Below are 13461 nucleotides of genomic sequence, written 5' to 3'. Positions count from 1 at the left end.
AGTAGACCGTAGCATCCATGATCTGCAATTCTGAAGGTCTACACACGCATGTGTGTGTGTGTGTGTGTGTGTGTGTGTGTGTGTGTGCGTGCGTGTTTTTGTGAGTCATGAAAACCATGGGTGCTTACATATTCATCAAGATACTACGAGGCTTTGAGCAAGCTAGTGACTGTTAGTCATGCACTGTCATACAGTTAAAACAGTAACTTTTTATTTATTTATTTCTCCTTCAAAGTGTCCCTAACCAAGCCAGATGGAGAGAAGTGTGCTATTACACAACTCACAATGGTGGTTTGGAGATAAATAACTGGTTTATGTGGTGCTACAGCAATAAAACAATTTTAGTACGCTTACCAGCTGGGACTTCATTAGCAGTGAACTCCCCACACTAGTTTACGCTACGGTAGAGTATGATTTCAAAAGAATACAGTGGCTTCCTTTTTGTGAGGGCGCACATATGCATTTGGGTACATGTGTGCACCTGCAAACAGGGCATACGTTCACTTCTCAATTGCAGAAAAGGGATTTTAGAGTGACTTTTTACCGTTGTTAGTTTATCCTTCTCCAGCATTTTGGCTTTGTTCATAATCTCAGGGGACGCCGGCTTCTCTGTAAACACAAACATAAAGAGGGTCAGTTTTTGTTTTCTTTATTAATATTTCCCAAAAGAATAGTATGGTCAATAAAACAATACCATACAAAAAGGTGTGTATGTTACCCCTCCTACAAGTTCCCACTCCGAAAGAGCCACAACCCTAGGTATCTCTTATCAACAAACAGTACATAGACAAATGTAACAAGACAAAATACAAATGATATAAACAAGTCAAAGAAGTTAATTATACACAGCAGAATTTGCAACAGAGAGGATACATTTTTTTTATTAAATATGCTGTGAGGAAAGTTGTGGATTCTAAAAAGTCATGGAGGAAATATTGGCCGCTGTCTTTGCTGCTCGGTAAGATTGTGAGAAGGTCATGAGCTCATTATGAGTATATTTCCTGGGAATTTAAAAAAGAACGAGAGCTTCCAGCTTAAGGCTGCGGTGACACTGAACTTTGATTCTACCTATGCGAGGGGAGTCTGCCAATGCTTTTCAATGGAAACGAAGTGTTCTTTATAAAACATTTTTATACAAGTCTTCAAATGGCAACAAAACACAAACCACAGTCACACCAAGGTTTGGTGTGACTGCACCCTAAACAAACCAAAAAAAGGTCTTTGCAAATGTATTTTATATGGGCTATTCCACTTGCTCCTTGAAATCCGGTTTATTAATTGGCCTACTCCCCCTCCCCTATGTTTAGTATGCTACAGTTTTTCTCTTAGTCCAGGTAAAATCATCACTCTGTTCTTAACAACCCAACATGTGACTTGCCGTATGTGTATGTTTGTATGCACGGGACTTACTGTAAACCACCACAGTGACGGGATACTCCCGGAGGTTGGACTCAGACACCACCATGCAGGTGTAGATCCTCTGGTCATTCAGTGTGCCCTGGCTGATCAGCAGGCTGGAGTTGTCGGCCATGTCGACCCGCGTGGCATAGCTGTCGGTGGCTTGCACAATGGCTTCATCCTTTTGGGCCTGTTTGAGCATCAGGTAACCTGCAGTGCCATCGTCTTTCTCCTGAAGGACCAAGGGAAGAAATGATTGCGTTGACTGGGAACACGTATAACCACTTTAAACCTAGGCTACACAGTCAAATCCTCAATGTTAATCTAACCCTCTCAGAGGATGTTACTGTGTAATTAAATTGTGAATAAAATAAATAAATAAATAAGAAATAAATTGAATAGTGCATTTTGCTCCTATTATCTTGTCGTTCATAGGATCTTGATTAAAATATATATTTGACATGAGAGGAAAATCTTAATTCTGTCTTTCCATATTAGTGCTGTATTGCAAATGTGTTATGCACAAGCATCCATATTTTATAATCTTACACGTTTGTCAAATGGTGATAGTAAGGGTACATAACAGAATTTATGTTAAAGTTGTTTTTTTTCTGGATCTTGAACGTCCTCATGTCTGTACTTTATTATTATTATTATACTGATGAATGAAATATCTTTACATTACAGTTGACAGTGTAGCAGACTAACGGATACTCACGTATTTCCACTTGGTGAACATCAATTTGTCCCCTGGTGCTGTTGCATCATGCATGCATGGCACTACAATGGTCTCTCCGTACAGGCCGATAACGGTTTCCAGGCTCCGCACTATGAAACAAGAAGAAAAACAGTGTGTTCTTATTGGGTACACCGTGACATCAGCAATCCGTCTCAACAGCGTTTTACCTGCAAATGATCAGAAGATTACAGTTGTCAGAGGAGGTAGTTTGTGACCAGATAGTCGGCGATTGGAATGCAGATAAGGACAATCTGGGCTGTGGAAGTGACTGAGGCAGAGGCACACTCTTCTCTTTAAGCAATAACACACAAAGGCTGTGATATATCGTATTACACAGCTGAAGGTGTTTTAGCACAAGACAATGCGCAGTGCCTTAACCAATTAAGCGCTATACTATGTTGTGCGATGAATAGCAATAATAGACGATGGAGAATTTTGGAATACTCTCGGAAAAGCTACCTTCACGGGTCTGTCACACTGACAGTGTACACATGGAACCAAAGGGTTCCAGTTGTACACTATCAGTTAAATTAACACTGAGGACTTTACAGTGTAAATTTGGGTCCCATAAGTTAAAAATAAATTCTCAAATGGGGGGTTCATGGCCTGATGCGGGTGTTGAAATGAGAAACACTGAGCTACACAATGACAGACAGAGGAAGGATATGGTAGTGAATAGTGATGCTTTCATAGTGTTCAGGTACAGATGGTTGTAATTCAGAGGGTGAAGAAGAACCAGAAACACACACGGCAGTGCAGTGTCATGGTTAAAAATGGCGGTTCCATTCACAAATGCAAAGTCAACAGCTACTTCCCTCCCCCATTCACTATCAATGGCACACATTAAAGTAGTGAGGATGGAGGTTGCTATGGCGGCAAAGTAATCTCATGTGCAATGCTGGGGGTGGGGGGAGGACTGTGGACGGGAGAAGATGGATGGAGGGAGGTCAGAGCAGAGTGAAGGGGCGGTGAGTTCTTGGTCTTCACGCTCCAACTCTTTCTCTTTGAGCTTTCAGCTAAACAGGCAGAACAGGCAGCGGTTCAAATTCTGCTCATTCCAAAGTGGTGAGACCAAAAAGATTGCCGGAAAGTGACAGACCACTGACTGAAGTGGCTTCTGGGTTGTTGCTCGGTGCAAGTTGTTGTTTGGGCTACATGAAGTAATGTGGCAGCTACTGAAAAAATGCTGTTGGTGTATATAAGTAATATACCAAGGTCATATGCATGTGTATGCTGATGTTCTCTCTTTTTTGCCATTTTTTGCACCATTTTTTGCACTTTTGTAGTATTAGTATTATTAATATTACCGTTGCTGCTGCATTGTCTGAAGGAAAATGAACAAACGATGTGTTACTCTAGTGACTAGTCTAGTCACTAGACTCTAGTCACATAAGACTAGAGTCTTACATAAGACTGTGTGTCTTATGTACGTGTAGTCACAAGATGTAACAATTTAAAGCACAATCTTGAAATCTGATGCTCTTCCTTGTTACGCATCCAATGTTCTAGTGTTTTATTTTTACTTTAGTGCTACTGTAAATATAGAACAGGTATAAACTGAAGCTAAACCATATAGATCATAAAACAATTGATATTCTGTTACTACTGTATGTTATGTATTAGCATTATGGTTGTTATAATAATTACGTCAATAAAATATTTTAAATGAGAGGGGAGTTGCATTATTAATTACACTCAACTCCAGAATCAAATTATTGACCTTTAATTACTTATTTACTTACTTTTCATCTTTTCATCATAAAAAGAATGTGCATCCATACTTTTCCATCTATGCAAGATTTCGCATTGTTTGCACTTTGCACTGTTCCATTGCACACTCAGAAATGGTTCTAAACTCCCTTAGTCCCTACTGTCGTAAAGCATTATTTATTCATGAATTCCTTTGGGTTTCAAGCAAAAGAGATAGGGTTCAGTTTCAGTAGCAGTATACAGCAATAAGAAAGTATATATTTAATGCACATGAAAGTTTCAAAGTCATATTTTTTCAGGTTATGTTCTGATGAAGGTCAGACACAGACTGAAAGCTTAGAATAAAGCAACGTCTGGATAGATATATCATTTTGTGTAAAGCCCCGTCAAAATCCTGAGTGATCAATTGAAGTTTTACAACCAAAAGGATCTCACAGGTCTTTAATGTGTAGGGAAAATATAGAATTAAATTTAACCCCCCCAAAAAAGCTTCAATTGATCGTATGGGTTAAATTTCAATAGGATTCTAATAAGCCAATCAAAGAATCGTTTACTTATAAGCTTTTTAGTAGACCTTGGTTTCAGTGATAAGTCAAACCAAGGTGTACTAAAATGCTTATAAGTAAACGATGGAACAAGCTAGAATCATAATTCTTTTTTCGGTGTAAACTATAGAAGTGGGGCTTTAAAATTAGACATTTCGTGACATTGTGGTCATATCTCACATTTTTCGATTGCCATTCAAAAAGTCGCCAAATCTGGCCCAATGCACAATAAGATGTTATTAAATCTAGCAATAAGGGGGTTAATATGTTTACTCTTCTGTTATGCAAAACATAGCATTTTCTTTTCCTGTGTAAGCACAAAGTGTGTGTGTGTGTGTGTGTGTGTGTGTGTGTGTGTGTGTGTGTGTGTGTGTGTGTGTGTGTGTGTGTGTGTGTGTGTGTGTGTGTGTGTGTGTGTGTGTGTGTGTGTGTGTGTGTGTGTGTGTGTGTGTGTGTGTGTGTGTGTGTATGTTCAGGCATAAAACACCTCTCAAAATCTGGTCCTGGCAATTTATTCAGCCCAAGTACTTTGTGCCACATTAGGGATGGTACAATGGTGGCAATGAAAAAATAGCTGCATGTGATTTGGGGTAATGCAAGGCACAAGGCATGAGGGAACTATGCACAGGGGCTAACGAACCGCTGCTACAGAGGGAGGAAATAAACAAACCGTGTGAATTTCATTAGACTGTTGTTTTTCTTTCTTCCAAAAGTAGCTGTGTGTCTCAAACCTCAGAGCACGCACACACACACGCACGCACACGCACGCACGCACACGCACACGCACACACACGCACACACACACACACACACACACACACACACACACACACACACACACACACACACACACACACGTATGTGGTGCCCTGTGGATCCGAATGAGACAGAGGAGAGATAGGGTGGGCTAAAGTTATCCCAAGGACATTTCAGAATAGTCAGGTGTTCCTATCCTCACACACACACACACACACACACACACACACACACACACACACACACACACACACACACACACACACACACACACACACACACACACACACACACACACACACCACAGGTTTATCATTATCTCAGGGCTTGTGTAAACAAGGCTGGACTGGAGGTGTTTACTCTGTACCTACGCAGGTGTAGAGTGTCATAGCAACAGGTTATGAAGGGGATAAGGGAGGTAGGCGAGGACGGACGGTAGGAAAGGAGATGAGCAAACACAGCTCAGGTTCTTCCCCACAACAAAGCAATAGGAGTCAGGACTCCTGCTTAATGCATTTCAAGCACCATTAGCACCAAGTCGTAGGAGAAGCCAGCATCACCACCAGGCTAAAGTACTAGGGAACAGCAAGGCTTAGTAATACTGAGCCTGGGATAATGTAGTCTTATAACAACAGGTGTGTCCAACTGCATAATTTGCAGACATTATAGACTTTCTAACCACTTTCAACCTGGCTGGCATCCCTATTTGCCAAGCCTTATTAGTCGAACATTTTCAAACATTCTAAAAAGATGTGAGAATATTTCACTATTTGTCATACGATGAAGTATAGGGTTTCAATTAGTGGTTACGAATATTGCTAAAAGTAGGTCACACTCCAAAAGTATTCCTTGCCCAATGCACTGTGCATTGCCATTGTCCAAAGAGAGATTGGCGTTATCAAATTCAGAGATGGCAAAAGTGAAAAGAAAGATAGACTATACAGCGGTATGTTTGTCTATGTGACCACACCACACCAGTTCTCACATTTCAACACACAAGTCATTCAGTCTATGGTGTCTGGCTAACAAAAGAGGCTTCTATTTCAAGCCAGTGAGGCTCTCTTTTGTAGCAAAGCATTGTTCACAAAGACAGGTTATGTCAACCTCTTATCAGTTCTTGGTGACTAAAAGCTGCAAACAGTACATGGAGAGAGAAAAAGTTTGAGAAAATATTTAAAATGAGAAACTTGTCAGTTTTGTACAATTTATGCATCTTGGCCAGCTGGTGCAGCCAAGCAGAGGGGCAGAACATTTCCAAGCAGCATTTTCCATTACATTTCACTACATTTTCAGAAAGTTGAATGTATAGACAAAGTAGTTTAAGAGATGGTGAATGCAATCTCCACATTTGCCTGTTAATGAGCCAACTCAATCTGTCAATTCTAAACCCTACTACATGGCCCTCCGGTGATTATCAATGCAGTCGAGTGCACACACAAGGAATTTGTCTCAGTGAGATTGGTGTGCTATACAATCCCAGACATCTGTCAGCGAGGCTTGTTTGTAAGCCTCACTGCCTCGGGTAAAAAAACTGTGGTGGTAGGAAGTGGTCCTGATCCCATATATTCCACATTATTGACTCCACTGAGAGGAACACGACAAGCAAGTATACTGAGACAGTTTCCTACATTTATTTTATTGTCACCCAAACACTCCCTGCTCCTCACTTGTCCTCACCTCACCTCGGCCTGTCCAATGCTTAAAATCATTAGTGCAAGGGGGTACACACAGGAGGATGTGGAGTGCGAGGGGCCTTATCGACTTTGCCATGCGCAATTAACTTTGCTCAATGCGCAAAATGTTTGGAGACAGATAATTGACACTTCCTGTGGTGTATGCCTCTGTCCTACAATACAAACGTTTTAACTAATGTGGTCTACTTTTTTACAGTACAGTGCAAACTAGAAGAAGTGCCCCTCTGGGCACAGGCCTCCTGGTGGCGATATAATAGGCCAAAGTGAAAAGGGTGCCATTTCTAAAAAAAAATCCACCTGTTGGTGGCACTATAACAGGCCAATGTGAAAAGGGTGGGATTTATTCCTCAGCCTGATCTTTGGACAGAATCTGGAGGAGTAATATAAAAAAAATGTGTTTCACAAAAGTCGGCGCTAGTTGGGTGGCGCTATAAAAGGCAGATGTGAAAACACGCACGCACGCCTCAATTAGCCACCCAGTTCCTTTTAATCCCCCGGGATCTGACAGACCATTTTGCGTATTATACACCCAAATAATAGCCTAATTTAATCATTTGGGTCCGCCCGGGGTATTATTTGCAGTTTCTTCAGCCTAATTGGAATTGTAACCAAACAATGGCCCGGTGCAGGCCAATGGCAGTCAATATGTTCATTAATTAAGATTGCAAGATTGTTGTCCATATCTTCAATGTTTAGGTCGCTGTATTTTCATATCTTGTACTAACATGGATATATACGGTACTGTAAAAAAAAAAGAGGCAGTGCATGATGGGGCAGATACATTTTTTGCTGAAGGGAACAAACTGCTGATCTACCACTTCACTATTGAGAGCATCCTGAGCATCCATGCCGTTGTGCAGTACTGCCTGACACACTAGTCGCACTACAGCAGTACGTGGCTAGTCAGAACGACTCCCCGTTCCCAAAACTGAGAGACAACCACCCCACAAATGGGCCTCTAACATCATGAGAGACCCCCTCACAGTCCTCTCCCCCCCAACCCCCCCCCCCCCCCCCCCCCCCCCCCCCACCCCCCACCCGTTCATCACTCTACCCTCAGGCAAGCTCTCGACTGATACGCACACGAACCGGCAAGCTGAGAAACAGCTTTTTCCCCAGAGCCGTGGACATGCTGCTGAACCCATAACCCCCCCCCCCCCCCTCCAAAACAACTACCACCTCCCCAAGGGCAATACATAACTCCTGCTACAGCAAGTGCAATACGTGTTGGGTTCACTTTTTATGCTCCATTTATCATGACTATGACTATTGACTATGTGTTTGTTATGGTGAAACTGCAAAGAATCTGGAATTTTAACATTGAATGAAAAAAAAAACTACTACTTTAATGTAGGCCTACAGTAAATAAATCAAAATTTTAAAGGTATATGTGGAAAAGGGTAACTGGGTGACAAAAATAACACAGGATCCACCGGGAGAATCTAGACGTAGCTGCGCGACATGAGACTAATTAATTAGAGTGACAGAGAGAGAGAGGAGTGTGTGTGTACGTGTGTGCGTTAATCAGCAGAGAGTGATCGACGTTTGCGCTACTCTATGCCGAATTGAAGTGGACTCGGTCCCAGACTTTTTTTTTTTCTCCCTGGAAATTAAAAACGTCTGGGTTTCCGAGGCTAGTCAAAATAGAACTTGGAAAGTTTGCGTCACCAGCCAATCAACGACATTAAAATGATTGAATTCCCTGAAAACAAATCGATGCAGCTAATCTTTCTTGAATGATATGTGGTCAGGTTTATGACTGTGTGAGTGAGTATTTATGTATTTTGGTGTATGCTGTGATGTGACTGTTGTTTTTATCATTAGTGTATTCTGTCATGTACAGTATTTACTATTTTGTAATGTAATGTATTCTGCAATGTTTTTATTTATTTCTGAATAAACTCTTGGAAGACTATCAAAAAGACATCCAAATCAAAAATCTAAATCAATATCAGTGATCATTCATCAAAACAATCAACAAATAATACCTATTATATAATAGGTGCATTATTCCCCACACACTACTAAACATAAGTTTAGTTTTGCTGTAGTGTGAGAATAAACGTGAAATAATTGAGCAAGACAATGCCGTCTTAACATAATGAAAAATGGAATTGAGGAACTGGAATCAGTTCCATCACATTTGGAATGGTTTCTGGATCACGTCTGCTATACGATTACAATACAGGTGGTTCTCAAACCTTTACATGTCACGGACCACCATCACTCTGAGAGAGAGTACTGTACACATGGAATCAGATGGACCCATAAGGGAAAATAATGTATTCTGCAAATAACCGCAATCAGAGTAAAACATTGCCTGGCCTTAATAATCCTATCATGAGGACTATCTTTTTAAAATATTGCTGCGAGGTTAATATTAACGGGACCATACAAAACCACACTTGACCCATAATGTTCCATGTGGTTCCATTTGTACATTCTCAGAATTACAGACCTGGGACCCTAGGAATCGTTAAAAGAAACTATTAAGGAATCGGACCGTTAAGAGGGAATTGTTAAGGAACCGGAATCGTTAAATTCCTAAAGGATCCCAATGCCATCCACCACGGATTGCCAAGTCGGACCGTGCAGCTTGATCACTCCCAAGGCCATATCGGCTGCTCAGCGCATGGCAGGCACTCGCCTCAAGGCTCGCCTGAGGCATGAAGGAAGCATGAGTTCAAGTCAGTTGCTCTCCCCTTGTCCCCCATATATGGGGACTAGGTTGGTGGAGGGTGTGTAGAGCCCAGGATCACATTTGAAGATTGACACGGGTGAAAAATGGGCTACAAAATCGTGGGATAAAAAATATATTAAAAAGAAAAAAGGCTCGCCTGGGCGCACTGGCCTCGTGTTCAACTGACATCAAACATTGTGCGTGGAAAACCATTCTGTTCAGTTGAGAATGGTCCATACAATCCTCAGAGCGTTGCCTATATGCTTATATGCTTTTTTCCCCCCACAAAAATGCCTAGTCTGTTGGTGATGGATGGTCACCAGTGAATTTTAAAATCCCCAGTGGGGTGGTGAATGTTTTTGGTGGAATTGATTGTTGACCAATTAGGTTTTCTTTGCGTTTATGCAATGGCAATAAAAGCATCTATCAATTGAAGCATGAGATGAACACTATGACACGGCTTAAGCAGACCATAGATTGTAAGTTGTTCATTAATCGGTTCATTTGTTGCCTATATATTTATGCAAAAGTAAATCTTTCTGCATCTGTTCACCTCGCAGACTCAATGGGAAATGTGTCTGGTGGTGGTTGGCTGCTGCTGCCCAGATATTTCAGATTTTAGAGCTTGTTCACGGATAACCTTGATTAACACGCTGCATTAGCATAACACCACATAAAGTGAAAGCTTGAAACCTAGCGTGTGTTTGTATGTGAGCAGACAAATATTTGAAGTTGGTGTTGTTTGAGATAGCTAAATGATACGTAGCTTGCAGAGTTAGTTCAGATATACTCAGTGTTATGCAAGACCCATCGCTGATGTGGCAATCAGCTGCCCAATCGGGCTCACCTAAGTCTGGATTCTTCCTGCGTTCCTTCCTCTGCATATGTGTTCCTGGTGTTGTTATGCACTGTTTGCTCCCACCGCCACCCCAGCACCACCGGTGGGCTCTGCTGTTTCTGTTCCCCATGGGGGGTTGTTATTGTATATCTATCTGTCACGAACTGTATTGTCATTAACTATAATCTGCATACTACTGTGTACTTTTATTATGTAGTGATGCCTTAGTGTTTCCTGTTCTGCCTAGTTGTGTTTGCCTGTCTTGTCTTACCTCCTTGTGATTACTAGTTTTCTCCACCTGTGTCCTGTTAGTCTCCTTGCCAATCCCAGTGTTGATTGTTCTGTTCACCTGTGTATTGTGATCCCTGTGTCTACTTAAACCCTCAGTTCCTTATGTTCCCATTATGTTCACCTAGTGTTTTCAGTATAATAAATACTTTAATTTGACGTTTCTCTGCTCCTGCCTGTCTGTTCAGCATTTTGGGTCCTATATTACTTGTCTTGAGTCGCACCGTGACACTATCTCCCTGCTCTTAATGGTTAATGATGGTTGTATAATTGTGCCGAGCAGGGAGAAAAATGTAGCCGAGCTGAACGCCAAGATATAATGTTATATGCACACTTGTGTACATCTATTCGTGAGTTATCTGACTGAACTGACGGTGAAAATTACAGCAGCCTAGAAGCCCTTAACAAGTGCAATTCTTGTATGCATTTAGGTGTTTATACAGTACATGCAGCCTACAGGAGTTGGGCAGTCAGCACAAATGCATCTACTTATAGATTTCCAATAACACAGCAGTACATCAGATATGATTAGGGTCACCATTAAGCGAGCAAGCTGCATGAACTTTTCAAGTTGGTTACATGAAGGTTCATACTTTACCTTTTTCCACATGTACGGTCAAATTAAATGTCACAATATTTCAGTATCATATTGCAGATATAATCTACAGTATATATAGTATAGTGGAACCTTTTATGTTCTAAACATCCAGTTTTTGGGTGTAATCATATGTTTGTTTACACATTCACACACCATAAGATTTCCATAAAGATAAATAATAAGAAAAAAATAATACATTATGGTATGAAAATGATGGCGATATTGTTGATCAAATTCTCCTCCCACACACACGCACACGCACACGCACACGCACACGCACACACACACACACACACACACACACACACACACACACACACACACACACACACACACCAAGCATCAATGTGTGTGTTTGTGTGGGGTTGTGTAAGAGACAGAGAGATAGAGAGATGCATCTCTATGAGTCATCAAAAGAGTCCCCTGCCATGGCAGTGATCAAAGGCAGACTGCGCAAGTGGGATAAAAAGGGATGCTGTATTTAGGGGAGGATCGGTGATCCTGCTGCCTGTCGTTTACTTTGTGTGACATGTGCAATTGTGCATAAAGATAAGAGCATGTTTATTGTTAGCCCACGCGACGTCTCATACGTACCTGAGTGACAGGTAGTACACATCTGGCTCCTTCCACCATTATATTTGAAAGAGACATTATTATCTTATTATCAACCTGCTTTGCGAGGTAGGTTGATAATCATATTTGAACTGGGGACCCCCCACCCCAACAAGCATGTTGGATCGTCTATTTTCACAATTTTTGCCTCTTTCTCATATTATTTTGGAATTTGGCCAATGTTTGACCAGTTTTTATGTTTGACCAATATAGTTTGTTGATGCAGTAATGGTCTTTTCTTAAAAGTCCTTAAATTGTCACTTCACTGTTATCTAGGGGACCCCTCCCCAAATACTGTGGCCCACAGGTTGAGAAAGAGTGAGGTAGGTAATAAGTTAGTCTTGTGTAGCCAGACATCTATTCCACAATCTCTGAATGCTATATACAGGTAGAGTCTGGAACTACACCTCCCAAAATCCCAAATCTGTTTGTCATTTCCGTTCACAAGAATATATTTTAAAATATCTTGAAAGCTTATTTTTTTATTTCCATTTCTGCTAAGCAGCAATCTACATATGTTTAGATGATTTCTATTTATATTTGGATACATTTGCGTGACTGTAAAGACAAAACGGAAGTGGGGAGGAGTCTTCACTTCCGCTTTATATTTTACTCATGATCAGAGCTTCCGTTCTCCAGACTGTATGACCGAGGCATTTGAGAGGCGACAGTCTGGAAACGCGAGACTAATAATAAGTGGAACAAGTGGAACAAGTCGAACCAGTTTCAGTCAGGCAACGCAGGTCAACCGCCGGGTAACAGTCAGGGAAGTACATAGGTGACACTCAGGTCAACCATGTCAGGGAAGGCGACAATGAACATGGGAATAGGCGCCAATCGACTGCACTTGTCAACAACACCACTCACATACCTCTTAACAGGCTAAAATCAATATCTTTGGCCACATTCTGCTCAGTGCTTAAGTGCTTACAGCTCATTTCATATATATTTCATAGAGCAAATTCTGGTAAATTATGGGCGCAACAGACTTCCTGTATAGCCACAGTTTCATTTTATTCCTGTCGTTTAGAGTGTAGCATACAGACGCATACACAACTCAACAGTCAGTTAAAAGATGGAAAGTCATTGATGTCCCTAATAGGATGATTGAAGATTAAAACTACTAAACTATATATATAAAAAAAATAACTGTCAAATTAATAATAATGATCTATGTGTTTACAGCAATACAAGTTTAGTAACCCACACCCACACTGACGCCGATACTGTAGTCCTTAATTTGAGTATGTATTACTCATTAAGCTAAAATGTGATTAAACTACACCCAATTAGAAGTCATCAATTTCTGAATAGAAGTGATTACAACGAATTATTGTTCCAGAACTACGAATCCCCTTGAGCTGACTGTACGTGTGTGTGTGTGTGTGTGTGTGTGTGTGTGTGTGTGTGTGTGTGTGTGTGTGTGTGTGTGTGTGTGTGTGTGTGTGTGTGTGTGTGTGTGCGTGCGTGTGTGCGTGACATGTGTATGGGGGACAGACAGCACCCAGGATAACAGTCACTTAATGCATGGACTGCATAACTGCATAACTAACTATACTAGATACATCTACTCTAAGCTGTTGCTTCACATTATGTTTGAAAT

At 41.1% G+C, this 13461-nt stretch overlaps 1 protein-coding gene across 2 annotated transcripts in view; it reads right to left on the bottom strand.

Moving 5' to 3' along the window:
* The window catches only part of alcama (activated leukocyte cell adhesion molecule a), a 90002-nt gene that overhangs the window by 28020 nt on the left and 48521 nt on the right, over positions 1-13461 (bottom strand). For both annotated transcript variants that reach the window (XM_083765306.1, XM_083765305.1), the window contains exons 2-4: positions 2117-2226; positions 1411-1630; positions 545-609 (exon numbers count right to left, since the gene is read on the bottom strand). In XM_083765306.1, coding sequence (XP_083621432.1) covers positions 545-609; positions 1411-1630; positions 2117-2226 — 395 coding nt within the window. The remainder of the gene's footprint in view (positions 1-544; positions 610-1410; positions 1631-2116; positions 2227-13461) is intronic.

This window comes from Protomyctophum parallelum, assembly GCF_964188405.1.
Source record: "Protomyctophum parallelum genome assembly, chromosome: 1".
NCBI lineage: Eukaryota > Metazoa > Chordata > Actinopteri > Myctophiformes > Myctophidae > Protomyctophum > Protomyctophum parallelum.
The sequence above is the reverse complement of the archived record's forward strand: the minus strand, read 5'-3'. Positions and strand labels throughout refer to the sequence as shown.